The sequence below is a fragment of the Aythya marila genome (genome assembly GCF_965140915.1).
Source record: "Aythya marila genome assembly, chromosome: 2".
In the NCBI taxonomy this organism is placed as follows: domain Eukaryota; kingdom Metazoa; phylum Chordata; class Aves; order Anseriformes; family Anatidae; genus Aythya; species Aythya marila.
This window is the reverse complement of record NC_139043.1, coordinates 25652469-25670377: the sequence shown is the minus strand read 5'-3', so window position 1 is coordinate 25670377 and position 17909 is coordinate 25652469. Positions and strand designations below refer to the sequence as shown.

Here is a 17909-nt window from a genome sequence, read left to right as displayed (position 1 = left end):
AACCTCAGAGCAACCCTGTTTCAAACAAGAAAAAGAAGAGTATTTTCTTGCCAAGACACATGCAAAATCCTCACAGGAGCCTGGTGTGCTTCCATTCTTCTTTTTTGCATCGATATTGAGACCACCTCTACTTAAATTTCATCCCTATACTGCTCTCATATATCCTCATATACATCCATATACTGTTCTCATATGCAGACTTTGCTTCCCACCATGATCATGTACTAGCTCTTCCACAGAGCACTGCTGTTTGCATCCTGTCCCCACCATATCCTGTAAGGTTTGGCTTTTCTCATTCCCTTAATACTTCCCCCCCCTTCTCAAACAACTATCCACATTGCCTATTTTGAAAAACAAACTAACAAACAAAAAAACATATATAGTAAAGTCTTGTTTTCTTCTGTGTAAATTCTGTGCTGCCACTCTAATGTTGGTTTTCTGGACAGGAAAATAAATTGCTCTCTCCAGCTACATTTCTTTTACAAAAGGAACATCCCTGTTTTCCCAAAAGACCATGTAACACAATGCTGTAAGATGTATGATGCTAACAGCTTTTTGGCTTGTACACCTATGGTCTCCAGCTTGGAGAGATGCTACAGAAAAAAGAAGAAGTGCCTAGGCACCTCTTGCTCCGTACCCCAAACTGGGAAGCATGGAGCTGAGTCTGTGCTGCTGGGAGGGAAACCAAACAGTATGTGCCAGTGCTAGGACAGCAGAAGAGAGGTGGGAGGGATAATGGCATGGGATTAGGCTTGAATAGGTCTGTCAGGGCAAGGTGCTCCAGCATGGCCCATTTGGTTGCTAATATCCAGATGGGAAATGGTAGGACTTGGTGGGAAGGAGCAGAACGGCACTTGTGTCAGCCCTGGCTGCAAAAGGGCTGAAGATCACTATGGGGTTTTGGTCCGTCTTTGCTCAGGCTGTCACCATGCATCAGGTCTAGGAGCAGGGAGCACAGGAGGTTTGTTCTCACCGTGCTTACTTCCCTGCTTCCCTGCCTCCTTCCTGCCCCACGTCTCAGCTACCCCATCCTCCCTTGTTTCCTTGGCTGTCATCACTGCCCTTCTGCTTATTCCAGGAACACAAAAATAGAGAGGAGATTTTCTCAGGACAGGTATTTAGAGCTAGAAGCATAGCTCTGAAATGACAAAGCTCGACTGTGAAGCAAACAGCAATGAAACACAGCATGTCTGAATACCACGACTGCCAGCAGCCCTTTACAACAACAGCACACAACACCTTGCCAGTTGTATGATAAATATAGGGAAATGACATTATCACCAGTGAAATTCATTTTCTCTCTAAACTTTCATCTTTTTACTGTACTGGTGTGTTTGTTTCCTCATTTGTTATACAATGTTCTTCCCATCCTCAGGCAAACTTGGCCTCAGACTGTCTGACTGACAGCACACGCAGGAAATGTCACTGGGGGCAGGATAGGGACCATGCCGTCTACCAGATAGCAGAGCATTGTGAAAGCACTTGCAGTTTTCAGATGCAGAACAATCTTTTCTTCATACTTCCATCCAACTTATGTTTTCCCACTTGAAACTTCTGCTCACTGTAAACACACTTTGCCTTGCTATTTCTCCACCCAACACAAAAGGAAACTAAAACATTTTTCTGAAGCGGTCACTGATCCCTCTCTACTGAGATGTACAGCAAGCTCTGAGCTAAACAATCTGTCTTACAGACGTGGGTTGCCCATGCTAAAGGATCTGTCATCCTGCCGTGACTCAATGGTGCTCATAAAACTGAGGCTACAGGAACAGATAGAAGTCATTAGAGAAGTGCCATTCTGCTCTCTCACACACATGCTGAACTCCCTCTTGGCCTCCAAGTGAAGCAATTCACAGGAAAACTGTTTGCTTTTTGCCATAGTAACATTCCCTTCCTGTGGTCGGGGTAACAGGTCCTCAAAGTGATGGTGTTTGCTGAGTGTCACAACATGGGAAAGGTTTGTGGCAGCTCTTCCCCTTTAATGAAGCAGGAAAGGCAATGACTTCTACCAACAGCTTTGGTAACATGCCACTTGGAAGAAAAGAGCACACCTGTGACCAAATTTTGCAAAGTAAAATTCTTGAAAAACATAGGCTTGCTAAAAATAAAAAGCCTTCCAGGTAATTCATTTTCCATCTGTCCTTTCACTGAAAAACATATTTTAAAAGGAAATAAGAAAGAAAAAAAAAAAAAAGAGAGAGGAGAGAGAGAGAGAGAGAGAGAGAGAGAGAGAGAGAGAGGGAGAAAGAAAGAAAGAAAGAAAGAAAGAAAGAAAGAAAGAAAGAAAGAAAGAAAGAAAGAAAGAAAGAAAGAAAGAAAGAAAGAAAGAAAGAAAGAAAGAAAAGGAAGAAAACTCCCCACACACGTTCTAATACTTGGTCACAATGAAGATAACCAGTAAACAAAGAGAAGGCTGAACCATATTATATTTCATACTAAAAAAAAATATAAAAAGAAAAAACGAAAAAAAAAAAACCATCACTGCCCAAAAAGAATTGCAGTGGCAGTGAACTGCCTCTGTCAAGTTTTAGGAAGCAGTTGAAGCAAGCAAGCTAAGAGCAGTCCTTGAAGTGTTCAGAAAAAAACAAACATGATTTTCAGTGTCACATGAATGGTCATGAATTGGGAAGGCACAGGAATGTCCTTCTGAGGGCCAGAAACAAGGACTAGGATGAACATATGCAGACCTAATCATGAAACTACTGAAAGCAAAACTATTTGTAGGACTGGAAGCGAGCAGTGCCTGTAACATTGTGGTGTAACAAACCACATCCATCAGGCAAACAGCTCTCTGCTGAACATCAGTTACTCTGACAAACTCTCTCATTTACTACAACTGGTAACTTGTGAACTTTGTAATGTGACACAAGACCTAAGCCTTGTTCCTGCTTCCAGTGCTCTTCATACATCTTACATCAGATTGTCAGTGGCTAAAAGCAAAAATGACCCAGAGGGCACAGCATGGTTCCTTTCTAGCGAAGACGCTGTAGGACAGAGCTGCATCTCCCTTGGTGGCAGCAGGGGCCAAAGATGTCCTTCCCAGATTGCTCATTGTCTTTCTGGCAACAAGGCAAATTGAAACCTGGTGTCCCGCTTCCTGAACGAGTGCATGGGCTGCCAGGGTGTTGTGCAAAGCTGGAGAGCACCAAGCCGCCAGTGGTTTTGAATACAAGTGATCTCACCTGCTGGGCTTTGTGTTTTGATGCTGTCACCACGCATCACTCTCACCCAGGGCATGACTAACACGACTCTGCTGCCTGGGGAATGTCACTGCAACCTGGCGTTTATGGTCGTTTTGTTTAACAGAGACTCAAAACTGAGCATAAGAATGCTTAATTGAGCCCTTACGGTCTGCGTAAACTTTGGTTAAGTTTCAGAAATGCCTTTTTGCTTTGAGGAGGAGGGGACTCTCACTCGTTTGCTGCAGCAGGGCTCGTGGTGACCAGCCACGCATATGAGGAGAGGTGAAATACAGCTCTGCCCTAAAGGTAATTAGCATGAGGCACAGTAGATTTACATAAATTAAAACAAATCCCGCAAAGATTTCAGTGGGGCAAATTCTTCTGTTCTGTTCATAAGCTCTCCTAAGGTGACACGGTAACTGTTTGATAGCACCGTCAGTAATTAGCAAAAGACTTCTTTTTATGTTGATGAAGCTCATAGAAAAATGAGATGGTAAAATATATCTGCAGGAAAACAGCCTCCTGCCAAACTGCTTGATTTTCTGACTCCTTTAGATTAATCCCAAGCTTTGGAACATACATGTTTGTGATAAGCAAAGAAATCTGAGGTCAGGTACTTGAGGGACTTCTAATGGTGGGCACCAGAAATACAGGGGAGTCACCTTTGAGGTATAAACACAGCTCTACACCAAGGCTACTGCTGTACTATCTACCCTCAAGGATAGAAAACTGCTTTAAACTATTCTCTTCGCTGGATCTGTCACATTTCTGCCTAGGCAGGAATATTCTTTTCCTCAGGATTTTCAAAACTTGTTTGTTCGAGACCATGAACAAAGTGATCAAGCTTTGAAATCACCCTGCTTTCACCAGGAGGCATGGTGCGGGGACCTCCAGAGACCCCTTCAGACTGGCATCATGTGGCTCTCCATGACTGCCACCTGAACATGCACTGTGCCTGCAGTGTACGCCAGCATCCGTGGCTTGAATAGTGATGGCTTTGTGCAAGCAGCTCTCCAGCACAGGCTCCAGGCCTCCAGCATAGTGCTGCCGGCAGACCTGAGGCCACCCGGCCTGTGGAGGCCATCGCGGGGAGGCACCAGAGAGCTGCTCTGTGCACCTGCAATGGCAGCTCGCAGGCAATTACACCCAAACTGCCTGGTGCTTGGGGCCTTTGTGTAGATGAGGAGGCCAGGCACAGGCTCATGGGACTTCTCAGCTTTTAAAAACAAGGAGAGTAGAGAGGACAACTGCTCTCAAAACCTGGAGCCCCTGGTTACAGCACTGTCCTTGCTATGGCAATTCCCAGTTCGTGCTTTTAGTATTAGGCTTAGAGACTTCATGTGGAATGATCTGAACTCATTTCATCTCCATCCCATGAATGTTGTGAACTCTGTGCAAAAGCAGGAGCAGTACAGGGCATCTGATCCTTGCCAGAGTCTGCAGCGTCATCCTGTGCAAGCCTGGCCTCCCACTCTTTGCTACAACAGCCCTCACGTTTACCATTTATCTCAGACTGAACTAAAAACACTGGCTCAAACCAAAGGTGTTTTAAGCATTTGAACTCCAAAATATTTGCTGTGGGATCAAACCATAACAGGGAGTGATTTTTTTAAAAATTTGGTCACTGAATCAGAAAATCACTTTGTACAGTTCCCGATTCTCCAGCCACGCAAAGAGAGTTAACAGACAGTGTACGAACAGAAGTACATGTATGAGGAGACTATTTACACAAACCAGAAATTTAAAGAGGACCAATCTTCAATCTTCTTATAGTGAACCACATTACATCTAAGTTAAAGAATCAAATGGTATGGTGCAAGGGGAAGGTTGGAAGGCTGAAGATGGACAGTCCAGACTTGGATCTGGTTATCTGGAATATCCAGAATCTGTCTATCTCAAACATGTGGACTTGGGTATGGCCTGAGTTGAGAGTAAAACAAACTCTATAGCAGCAGATCTTCAGGGAAAGGAATTTGGTGTTGTATCATGTACGTCCAATGTGTATTGAGATAAAACAGATCTGTAAAAACAAAGCTATTAAATCCTGTATTTACACAGCCACTAAATTACTTTTCTAAAATCTAAGATAAAGATAAACATCACAGGTTACTGCACTATAGGAAAAGTCACCATTCTTCTATTTCATGACAGTATTTTTATACCCTTTTACTACATCTGTAGCCAGCATAACATGATGCTGTTTTTTCTTATCAGCAGAACAGACTGAGAAAAAGAAGAAAATCAAAAACAGCCTCTGTGATACCTCACAAAATATTTTCTTTCTGTTTCAAGCTTTCCTACTAAAAGGGAAGGTTGTCTGTATCCAGGCTATGAGAGATTTCAAAAACAGATTGTAAGAGGTCATAATTTACAGTGAAAGGAAAGTGCTATTAGTCATGCAGTAAGGGTGACCCCTGTGTTCCTGCCAGGCCCCAGCAGCACGAACGATGACTTACCAGTGGCTACTCCCCACAGTCGCTCTTCTTGGAATTGCAACATCTGGTATGTAAAACCCATTCCTTCCTCACCGATGAGGTTTTTGCAAGGGACTCTTACGTCTTCAAAAAAGATCTGAGCTGTGTCCGATGACCTCATGCCCAGTTTGTCTATCTTTTTAGCAATGTGAATACCTAAAGAAAAACATTATATTAATCTGGAATTTAAGAATAAAGTTGGTACATCCCATTTTTAAGATTTTTCTCTGCTTTATTTGACTAGAAAATCAGAAATTGCAATTCTAAAGGTCTTAATTTTCATTATGTTCCTAAATAATAATTGTTAACTAGTAGTAATAATCTTACTTCATGTACATCTGGAAACCACATATTTATTTGCTTATGTTTGGTTTTTAGTGCACTATAATAAAGTGTTGGAATTCAATTTAGCAGTATTTGCTGAGTGTCTGCACTACAGTGAAACAGTAAAGAAATGTTTAATAATGGCAGAAAACAGAATTTTATGTTAAGCTGCAACTAGAGAATTTCTACTCATGGAAATTCTCTTTCTTCCACATTTATCCTTCCCTTTCTATCCCATTCTGATCTCTCCTGGTACCTGTAGAAGAAACATTTTATAATCAAATCATATCACTCTCTCCTAGCAATAAAAAGGTTACACTCAAATTTACAAATACAAGTATCCAACAATTCTGTATCAACTCAAAATTTTGTTAAAGCTATGTATTTTATGATGGCCTATGAGTACTATTTAGTGCATTTAAACAGTCGCAGAAGGCTTTATAAGGATTGTGATTCATTCCTTGCAGTTTTTATGTTGACATCCTTATGAAGAGGGTATGCTTCCTCACTGACTTCCCTATACAGCATAGACTCTGACCCAATGTGCAGCTGTCTGTTGGAGATGAACCTGATTCCTGTAGGAAAATCCTGTTGCAATCTCTATCCAGATCTCAAAATTGTTTCAGGTTTGGCCACTTCAGCTATGTAATCACTCCAGGAAGGAATCCTTCCTGTTTTTTTTTCCCAGCAATTTTTTTTTTTTCCCCACAAGTTCTTCCTTGCCATTGTTTAGATGCTAGCATGGCTTACCGCTGTGCCATACAAATTAGACAGACATCAGTGATTTTTGTGTTATTTCCCTTTAAGTCTTCAGCCTTTATCTCCTTGTTTTTCTGGGTTTAACACATGAAAATTCTGCATGGAAATCAAGAATGCTTCAGAGGTAAACTGAGGCCAACAGGTAGATATGAGGATTTGTGCAAAACATGCCAATTACATCTGCCAAGTCAACATGAAGCGTCCTCCAAATCAGTTTCTATGGGTTGGACAGAAAAGCAAACATTTTGCTATCCACAGACATGGTATACTAACCAATTTTGTGATACAGTGAGATTCTGGTATTTTTTTTCCTCTTCATTCTATTTTTTACTATCCTATACTAGTCTGTAACACAGCTTAATAAGACTTGGTCACTGCACAAAATGTTGTGGTCCCTCTCTGTACTTCCTTGGCTTCCACACCTCTTTCTGAATTAAAACAGGCCTCTCAAGCTCCTAGTGACAGGAGGCCTTCAGCCATGTGAAAATTACTTTGGTTTTGCAGGCATAAGGAGTTTGCAGTCATTTCCTTCAAATTCATCCTCTTTGGCAGCACTGAATAAGATTATGGAAAATTTCATTTCTCAGCAAAGCAGAGATGAAATACTGACACTATTTCCAAATGCCAAGTCTGCTCTCAGAAGAATATCCACATCAACTTCCAGACCTTCCACTCAAAACTACTCCATCGGCCAATCTATAAACAGATAATGTGTTATGAATATTTCCTTTGATAGTTGTTCAATAGAGGAAGAAAACTGGAACATCTGTATAAAAATCCTTGACTCTTGGATTGAAAACTATCCAGCAATTTGCACCCAGTCATGCCAAAAAAGCATTTGTGGTTTGTTTCTGTATTAAAATCAGAGCTAAACAAACACACATTGAAACTACCTACAGGCCCAAATGATTTCTGGAACATCTTTTCCTGTTGGAATATCACTGCTTGGTTTCTTTGAGAGTTTCAGAGATCATGTCTTTGGTCTGCTTCCAGCTGCCTTTTATGTAATCATTGCTCCTTGCCCATGTGAAGATGCACTTTCTGCTTTTGTTATTGGGATGTTAACTAAGGACTCTGCTAGACAAAGTCCAACTGCTGCAGTTCTTTGTATTGCCAGATCAGTCCTACTGAGTGCTTCCCCAGAATCACATAAGGTAACAACTGCTGAAGAAGCTCTTAGAGGTCTGGTTAGAGTTGCTAAACGTGTTAAAGACTTCCATCCATACTTCTTACAGATTGGGTGGTGTGTTCAAGTTTCCTGAATCTAGCAGCATTCCTCCTTTGTTGAGCCTTACCAGTTTCACTTGCTCTGAGATTAATTCTTTTTTCTCATTCAGAAAGAGGCCAATCTCCATCAGTCTCACGTAGTGTCTGTTGCTAGCACATGCTATGCTTTTCGTTCTCTTTTAAAGACACTGATACATAATCGCATCTCTAAGATACAGACATCAAAATCTTCCTTTGCTTCATTTAATTATTTTAATTCTCTTCAGAAGGTGCACTATATACTGAAAATTATCAGCAGCAGTAGAAATCATTTGCCCAAATAATTCCCAGAGTTTGTCTGTATTAAATAAATGACAAGCTATCTAATAACACACATATCTCAATCTAGCAAGGCCAAGTGCCTGTCTTACTAAAATCACTCTAGCAGAGCCATTTGTGCTACTTGTGCCAATACTATTGAGATGGATTGCTCTATCTCTTCCTGGGCAGTTCTTCCCAGGTGTCTTTGATTTTTCATTTTCTCCCACTCCTCCAGAACTTCTGACAATCTCTTTTTAGTTCCTTTATTCTATCTTGTGAGAAAGGGAGTCGCTCTCTCCTGCCACCATTTAGTGCCATTACAAGTGGAAAGAGACACATTTTAAATTGCAACTAGAGAAACATGCTCTTTCCCCTTCCCTGGATGCTCTCCTCTTTATTATCTCCTCTTTGCAATTTATCCAAGTGCTATCTCATGACTCACAGGACAAAACAGTGCACAACTATGTCCCAGATTGGGGCTGCAGGCCATTTGTCTATATATCTTACACACAGACACTTTATACTCTGCCAGATTCTCTTTCATCACATGAGAAATTGACTTTTCTTTTTTTTAAGACATCATTAGTACAAGGAATCTACACCTACCTAGCCACAGTTATCAAAACTCCCCTTATGAGAGAGGTATTCAGAAACATTTGTCAAATCAAGGCCATGATTTTCTTCAACCAAGAATAGACACTGCACAAACCTAAAATTAGAAGAAGCAAATCCCACTTTATATCTCTAATAATTACTGGTTGTTGAAGCTAATAATTTGTTTCATACTTGTCATTTTTTTCCTTACCTCACCTTATGCGTGTATGAAACAATTAGGTTTTTGTGAAAAACGCTGGACTCCCAACTCCTCCCAGCTGCTAGCAAGGAATGAGCTAGTGTTGCGCTGCGGATCTCTTCCATGCCCTGCCACACAGCCTGGCAACTGCAGCAGTTAGTCAGACATAACACATGCCTTCTCCACTGCACTTGTTCTTGAGTTTTGACATACCTACACCTATCGATGCTTGATAGTGCATCCTTCTGTGATGTCCTCTCGACACTTCCTGTACAGCCCTAGTCTGCTGCCCTGTAAGGAGCGTGATCTTTGGCAGGTACACATCCTTAGGATATAACTCAGCAGCTGGAGCTTCCTGCTCACATCTGTGTAAAATGGCAGCCTTTGTCATATTTTTCCTCTTTGTTTTCCTGAAAAATTTCATTTCTGATGTGAAATTCCACCCACTGAGCACAATCAGCCATCTCAATACTTCAGAAGGCCACCAGTCGGGGTACAATGACCCTCCCGCAGGTCCATATCTGTACTGATCACACAGAAGAATCAAAGCATGTACACTTGGAAGACTGCAATTTATATTTCTATGAAGACTTCTTTATCTCTGTACATCAATTTCAGGTGACTCAGGGAATTTTTCTCCTCAAAATATGTCTACCACAGGTAAAGCAGGCTTTTGTATAGGTTGTGTGGCCTAACGATAACCCCCCACAAAGCTACAATGATTCACATGTCTTTCTGGAATTAGCAAAGTACCTGTAAAACCTCTGAGTCAACTTGTGAATATTTGATCCACCTGTAATAGTGGGTTGGCTGCTTTGGTATTTCTGGAAAACTGGCTTCAGAGAAGCAGTATTGCATTTGCACTCTGACCTTTTCATGAAAAAAACACACGGAAAACTTTATGCAGATGACTGATAAGTAAGATCATCTGGAAATTCTGGGAGATTCTGGCTCTAAGTTACCACATTCATTCATCACTTATTGGCCAAAGTCAACAGGTGAATCAGCTCACAGTCTTCTGTGAGCTTCCATTCAAAGCCGGTTTTGCATGAGCAGTTGTTTAGAACCTCACAACCCACTAGCTTTATTCCCAAAGCAACTTGCTTCCTTCCTTGACTTACTCCACATTCAAATTCATTTGTAAGAAATTCTAAGGTGCTCTCATCACTCTTTTGCAACACTGGAGACCTGAGATTTTGTTCTCAGTCTGATCCCTGAAGTAAAGAATATAGACATTCACTTGACTGCCATGGTGACTTCCCTACATATTAAATGCTGATAACAACATGTATTTCATGCAAAATATACCCCAAATTGAATGAACAAAAATGCCATAGGTTTTAATATTTTCTTGTCACCCATCATCATAGTTATCATGCCACTTTAAATATTAGAACTTCCTTAGAATTGATAGATCTTTTTAAAAGAGAAGATTATTTGCTAGAAATTAAAAAACTCACTTAATTAATGCAGATAGGGATACCCTCATTTATTTTGTGTCTTTCAAGAATGTTGGAAACCAAAAAGGTTTAAAATCTTTAAAAGGTGTTAAAGCTATTCAAAATTAAATTTCAATAGCAGAAAATTGAAAAGTCTGGCGATTGTCAAGTCTGAAATGTTTGATTTCCTTCTCATTTGATTTTTTCCCCAACTTTTTTTTTCATGGAAGTTTGTACAATGCATTTCAGAATCAACTCTGTATGACAATGAAACATTTAATTCAGAAGAGCATCTATGGGTGTAGTCCTTTATTTTAAACACCTTACCTTCTTGTATCATGCACACACAAAAACACCAACAAAACTGAATTAGAAGAAAAAAATGTTCTTTGTTATTACCATGTAGATTCATTGGCAGACATATGAGAGATTTATTTCGATGAGGAGGTCCTTCACTCGTGTTTGCCAGCAGGCACATCCAGTCCGCTTGGCACCCAGATGTCGTCCACATCTTACCACCATTTATGACATATTCATCGCCTTTCTTCACAGCTGTTGTCTTGATATCTATTTCAAAACATAGGAAATGAAGGGTTATTCTTGTGAAGGAAGGATAAGCTGGTCCCTGCATGACTGGCTGAGTCACTCCCTTACTCTCAGACAGACGGTCAACACACCCTTCACTTCGTGCCCTCCAAGCCCTCTAAGCCTTCCAGGCTGGAAAAGGCAGACTCACCTGGACAACTCTCTTTGAAGACAAGCCAAGGAAAGCAGATCGCTTCTCTCACCCTCCTTTAGGTGGAGTCTTCATCCCAGTGGATGAAAGCAGAAAGCTCTCTAAGTAAATCTGGTCGCCAAAAACTCAGGCCAGAAATATTTCAGTCTGAGGTGATCTATTACGCATTTCTGTCACTGTGTACGTTAGTCACTGAGAAGGCCATTAATTTCAGAGACCCAACTTAAACAAACACAAGCCTCAATATCTGTGTATGCATAAGGATATATATACATGCACTTCCTGCATGCTGTAGGTCAGAATGGCGTAATAAATTCAAAGATAGTAAGCTTTTAGAAGGCAAAGTTTAAATCTTAAGGTTGTCTGTACATGGAGTTCTAAACACCTGCTACTTCTACTCCACGGCATAAAAAAAAACAATGCTATTTTCATTCATAAGCGTTCACATCACTGCAAGCAGCCCTGGATGCAACAGACAGCAGGAGTGAATCATTAGTTAGTACTTACACTCCAGCAGAATTTCCAAAGAGCTGGCTTCTCTCCCCTGAAATTGAATTTCTTCCACTGAAAACCCAGCTAAGAAGACACTCCAACAGATATCTAGCTTTAAGTTGGTGATGGTATGAAAGAACCCAAGCACACCCCCAATAGCACTTACAAATCTAATGAGACTATAAAGTGCATAACAGCCCACCTACTGAGGGAGGCAGCAGACTTGAAGGGTAGAAGTCAGACACAAAGTGGAGTGGGCAACCAAAATTAAGTCACCTTCATACACACCCACCTCAATCTGCATATGAACTTTCTTCCCAAAGGCTGTAAACTCAAAACAAATCAAAACCATGCCCCTCTGAACCCACCTTCATTTGCAGGATAAACCTAATGGCTACCTGTGGATGAGGTCTGCATGGCTGAAAGATTTGTTAGTGAAGAAATGGGAAACATGGTGGGAGAAAATTGTGTGATAGTGTAAGAGAAGGAATTTGCAGATATAGCTATAGATAAATGAACTTACAAGAGTGTAATGATGAACAGCAAGAGATAGTACCAACGTGAATAAAACCAGCAGAAATCTTGCTATTCATTTAATGAAAGGACTATGCCAAATCTGTCCAAAGGACTTGACGTGGAATCTGAATGATAATGAAGGTCAATAAAGTGAAGGAATCCAAAGTACTGATGCAGTTAATACATGACACAGACTCTGGACAGTCATATACATGGAGACTAAACAATATGCGAAGGACACAAAAGAGCAGGAATAAGAAACATGGTACGACTAGCGTAAAAGGATGGTAGCACACATAATGATTTACATCACACATCCCTTTGTTATGGTACAGCTACTAAAAAGATTAAATTGAGGTCGCCTGGAAGGTCTGCAGAAGAACGCTGAGTACTACAATGCAATCACAAATATAAACAGTATTTGCAAGCATGGCGTCACAAGAGACTAACTTCCCAAATACAGATTAAAGAACAAATGCCTTACTAATGGGAATGTTCAAGTATTCTCAAGTGTGATGGTTGACAGTTTGCTTCAAGTACTTGAAAAATGGCTATTTAAAATCAACTTATGAAGAAGTTAGTATCTTCAACCTTAATTAAGGAAAGATGACCAAGTCAATAAGTAAGTTTTAAATATAAAATATGACAGGCTTTGAAAACTTATTTAACTATTTACTAAAGTCAAGTGGACTCAGTCTCAGTGATACGGCTGTTAAGATCCTTTGTCATATTTGACTATAATTATTCTCCCTGATAGAGAATGGCCCCAGAAAGAGGCTACATTTCCCAGAGTGGGTGCTTTGTAACTCATTTTTGGCAGGCCCACATAGTGGTCTTGTGGTGTCTATATCTCAACAGCTTACAAAGTATACTGTGGGGGTCCCTTCTAGGAAAGACAACGAGGTACTTGACATCACTGAAAGGCATCTGAAGCAGCTAGTGCCAAATAGGCAACCAGAGCTGGTTTTTCACCATTCAAATCATACCATATTTGAGAATCAAGTTTTCTTCTCCAGTGTGCTGTTGACTCTAGCCATGTATCTAAATATATTTGACAAAAGACAAAGTTGGCTTCAACTCTGAAGGTCAAACTTGTGATCACAGATAGGCAACACGTATCCTTTATGTCAAAAATTAAAACATATATCTGGAATTTACATCATCAACACAGAAAAAAAAAAAAGGGAAAAAAATGCACGAAATAGCTTCAAGTCTAACTGAATGAATAATTGCTTCAAAAAACAGGGAAGTAAGGAGATTAATCATCAAAGTAAGCTACAGTTTGGAGGTCAGAAGGTAAGAACTGCCATAGGTCAAACTGTGATAAATCTTGCAGATGAAAAACAACAAAATCCAAAAAGATTAAGGCAGTAAACAAAGAAGTTTCAGCTACAGAAAGAAAAAGAGAATGAGAAGTAGCATGAGGCATGTTAGGATGCCTCAAAACTAAAGAAATATTTCGCATGCAATTACAAAAAGATAGCTGACAAAGGAAGACATCTACAGGAAGGACTGTACAAAATTAAAATTAGTGAAAACAGATGTTGTTGGTCATAGTAATCTTCACAGTCTCAGAATACATTTGGAAACAAAACAGAATTCAATTTACAGGTGATACCTTATTTCAAACCTACCTGATACAATTATTATGAAAGTGGATTTTCTAGAGAAAATTTGAAAAGAAAATAGGTCCTGTTGGACCCAAGCAAACTAAAATATTATGTTATTAGGCAACTATGAGTTACATTTTATGTAAAGCTGAAAATTAGGACAAAAGTGGAAATGTAGGTAAGGAAATAGGCAAAGGGGAAATTACATCAGGTTGCATTAAAGGAGGAAGTGCTGACGTGCAGGGAGGGCATTACTGGACCTTGGATATCAGCCTTTGGATGAAACCTATTACATATTCCTTTAATGATCTTTAGAAGAATAGCAGGAATATACCAACAAAATTTGTTGGTATCACAAACCTGGGAGACTTCACCAACACATAAACTGAGGTATCAGGCAGAAAGAAAGGAACGATTATGAGTTTTCAAAGGCAACATGGCAAGTACAAGCACTTAGGCACAAGTACTAAGAATTACTGCTGCATCTTAAAATATCTCTAGTCTAAAGTCTAGTTTAAAGCTAGGCTACCTGGAGATGATGATCCTTGAGACATGCAAAGCAGTGCTAGTGAGAAGATAAGCTAGTGCTCCTCAGACCTAAATGGCCCCTTTAGTGGCACTTTAGAAGCACTGCATGCTGGTTTCTGGATTTATACCAATGATCAGATGTTCTATGACAGCTAAAAAGCATCATATTTTCATCCTGCTGTCTGTATCACTGTGGCACTGAAAGTCTGGGTTCATCATATAAATCCTAGTCCATTCCAAATTTTTCTTTAACTGTATTAATCCAAGTGTTTCAAGCCAATTAAGCTAGATGATAAGCAACATGCAACTGAAATAATATTTATGTTACTTATTATCTGGAACACTACATCCAAACATTACAATCATATTTGGAAAGTTTTGATAATCAGGTAATTAAACTAGAGAGACATTAGCTCAAATAAATGATGTTGTGTTTCCTACATCAGAAAACCTCAAACTTCAGATTACTTTAATTGAAAACAAGTCTATAAAAATGAGGGAATTTTCTTATGAACAAAATCAGTTAACTAGAAAGAAGAACGATACTGAATTGTGCAAGAAGATTTAGTCCCTGTATTTCATTATCCCTGTTAACTCCCTTGAAAAGTGCTTGCTGCACCTTTGGTGAATAATACTGAATAATTATCTATTTGTCTTGAGAAAGAAACATGAATTTGATCGAGGAAATGGACATAGGAATCAGTTTTGTTGATCACTCAGTGATTTTGTCTGCAGGAAAAAGACGTGTCTACAATTTGTAAGCACATGGTGTGTTCAGCTTAGCCATCCTGCTTCCAAACAACAAAATCTCTAAAATGGTTTCATGTCATTTTACCTCAGCACCCACAGTCCACAGATAGATGAGACATCTTCTACTACAAAATCTGTTGTAATTCAGCTGTTCAAATTAACTACTGCCTCAGGCACTTCAGAATGGTAGTTTCTTTTGCTCATGTTTTTAAACATTCTTGTACTGAAACAAGAAAAATAATTTCATGCAAAGTATCTAAATAACTAAACTCATACATTTGACGTGGCAAATTCTTCATTAGCTCTAAATAAAATAATTGCCAATTCAGAGACATTTTCACTGCACAGAAATGACTGAAGGGGCTGAGGTGAGGTAAGAATGAGCAGGAGGAACTTATTGCAAAAGTGTGATGCCATCATTTTCAGAAGGGACTTGCTCTGCAATTTGTCTACGTTCATTGACATCTGTTTTAAGGAAGTGCAAGTTCTGTACATTTGAACAGGCCACACACCATACCACATACGTTTACAGGTTTGCACAACTGATGGTGGCTGTGCAACTACAGGAGGTGCAGGAGTGTGCCCTGCCAGGTGGTGAGCTCAGTCAGAACAGGGGAGGTAACAAAAGCAGAATGATGAAAACATTAGGAGAAATCTAGGGTCAGCTTGACAGCTGCACATTAATCTGCTGTGCTCAGCCCTTATCTATTTACTCACTGACATTATGTCTGTGTATTCACTGAAAAACACATTCAATTTGATTGCTTTTGGAGGCATCAGATGTATGTGTTATTGCTCCTGAAATATTACTTCTTTGCCTTCATGATGCCAGACTGCCCTTTGTATTTCTTATGTGCACTAGTGGCAAGGGGAAGGGTCAGTGAAACCAGATTCTTTCCATTAAAATATCAGAGTGTGTAAAATTGGCAATTTGCTAGGTTAACTTACTTGCAACATCTGACCCAGCTCCAGCTTCACTGATTCCCAAGCAAGCCACAAAATCTCCAGCTATAGTTGGTGCGAGGAACTGTTTTCTCAACTCATCAGAACCAAACCTGCAGCAATATAATGAAAAGATAGAATATTAAAAGCTTTTGAAGATAAATTTTACTTACAAGATACTTATGAGTTTTGTTCTACCCAGACAGTGATCAATTTGTCCATGACTAGGTGAAATCTACCCTGAAACCAAAGACAGAAGAGACTTTGTCTAAAGCCAGGAATCACAGTCGTCACTGGAAGTGCAGCCACAGTCATTTTAAACAGTATTTCCAAGTAGTCCAGCATCTTACTTCCAGAGAAATGTGTGGTTCAGATGTCCTCAATTAGATTTTTACGACTGCTGCTTAATGAGCTATCAAATCTAAACAAACATAGGCCCTACAGGAACCACAATGCTCCCGTGCTGGCCTGCAGCCAGCCAGGATGGAGGATCTCCTCTCTGCATATCTTCTGACTTTTACACCATCTTTTTCATTGGTTTTAGTGGTGGCTGAAAAGTTCTGACACATAATAGCTACCCTCTGCAAATATCTGTACATACTATATATTTACATCCCACATCTGCATTTAAATAATACAGTCAAATGCATTATTGCTTCTTCACAGCCATTCTTGTAGTCCCCACCAAAATACAAAGGGAAACAGCAATCTGTTGATGACACTTTAACACCAAAAGAAGACACTTGTACATATTATTAATTAATATGTGCTATGCACATTTTATTTAGGCTATGATTCCAGTCAGTTTCAAAGGGAGTGAGAAATTCTAAACTACAGTGTTTCTTCTCAAAGCAGCGGCCTTTACTAGCCAAATCTGTCAGCAGATGGAAAAGAAATGCTAGGTGTATTTGATAAAACCTTTACGCACAGGAACCTAATCTAATTATCACTAATGAACACCCGCTTTTAAAACACCTAAAGCCAAAGCTGAGGGCAACCAGCTGATTGCCAGGCACATGCAGGCCACGGCAGTCCCCAGACAAGGAGGACTAAACATCTCTTCAACATGCCACGGGCCTCAGAAAAGCAGCACTTGGCAAGAGGACTGCTATTTCTTTGATGAGATGCCAAGGGCACCAAAAGCTCCCCTGGGGACGGGAAGGAGCTGCTGAGTCCCATTCCCTGGGAGGAAGGAGGAGGCACCCTCAGACAGGGAGGAAGAGCAAGGGTAAACTGTCTGCTAAAAGACAGTTGTATCACACCACTAGGGAAGCAATGCCTGTCTCCCCTTTGTCCTTTCCCCTCCACAAGGTAGAAAAGACTGCTTAGGATCAGCCTGCTCTCCCCCAGGGATGTCTCTCCTCCACAGAGGCATGCCAGCAAAGGAGCTCAAGGGCTACTGTGTAACAGGTCTTTATCTATTAAAAAGGCTCCCAGCAACAGTGATTCCTCCCACAAACAAGATTTTTTTCCTAAAGTTTAGCTGCCTGTGCCCATTCAAAGTGTGCTCCATCTTGTTTCGTGGTTGTTTTTGTTTCTTAATCAACTTCTACCGGTTTGGTCTTGCAGCTTGAATGGTGAGTTCATGGTCTTGTTCTTGAACCTCTCCTGTCCCAGCAAGAAGTCCTTGGGTCAGGAGACCTCTTTTCTACGAGCAGAAATCCATTAAAGTAATGTTTCTCCTCAGTCCCCTCTAAGAAGCTTCTCAGGTCAGCATTTCCACTAATCTCCTTAGGCTCACCAGCTGCCTGAGCAGGCTGCAGTTAGCTGGGCTCTCTTGCTAAAATATTGTCACCCTACTTCCAAAGGAGCAATGACACTTTACCTAAGGCTGACC

At 40.3% G+C, this 17909-nt stretch overlaps 1 protein-coding gene across 1 annotated transcript in view; it reads right to left on the bottom strand.

The window, feature by feature from the left end:
- LOC309874989 (putative acyl-CoA dehydrogenase 6) overlaps window positions 1-17909 on the bottom strand; it is an 86580-nt gene that overhangs the window by 9198 nt on the left and 59473 nt on the right. Inside the window, exons 4-6 of the mRNA XM_082753886.1 lie at window positions 16079-16185; window positions 10898-11065; window positions 5639-5812 (exon numbers count right to left, since the gene is read on the bottom strand). Coding sequence (XP_082610012.1) covers window positions 5639-5812; window positions 10898-11065; window positions 16079-16185 — 449 coding nt within the window. The remainder of the gene's footprint in view (window positions 1-5638; window positions 5813-10897; window positions 11066-16078; window positions 16186-17909) is intronic.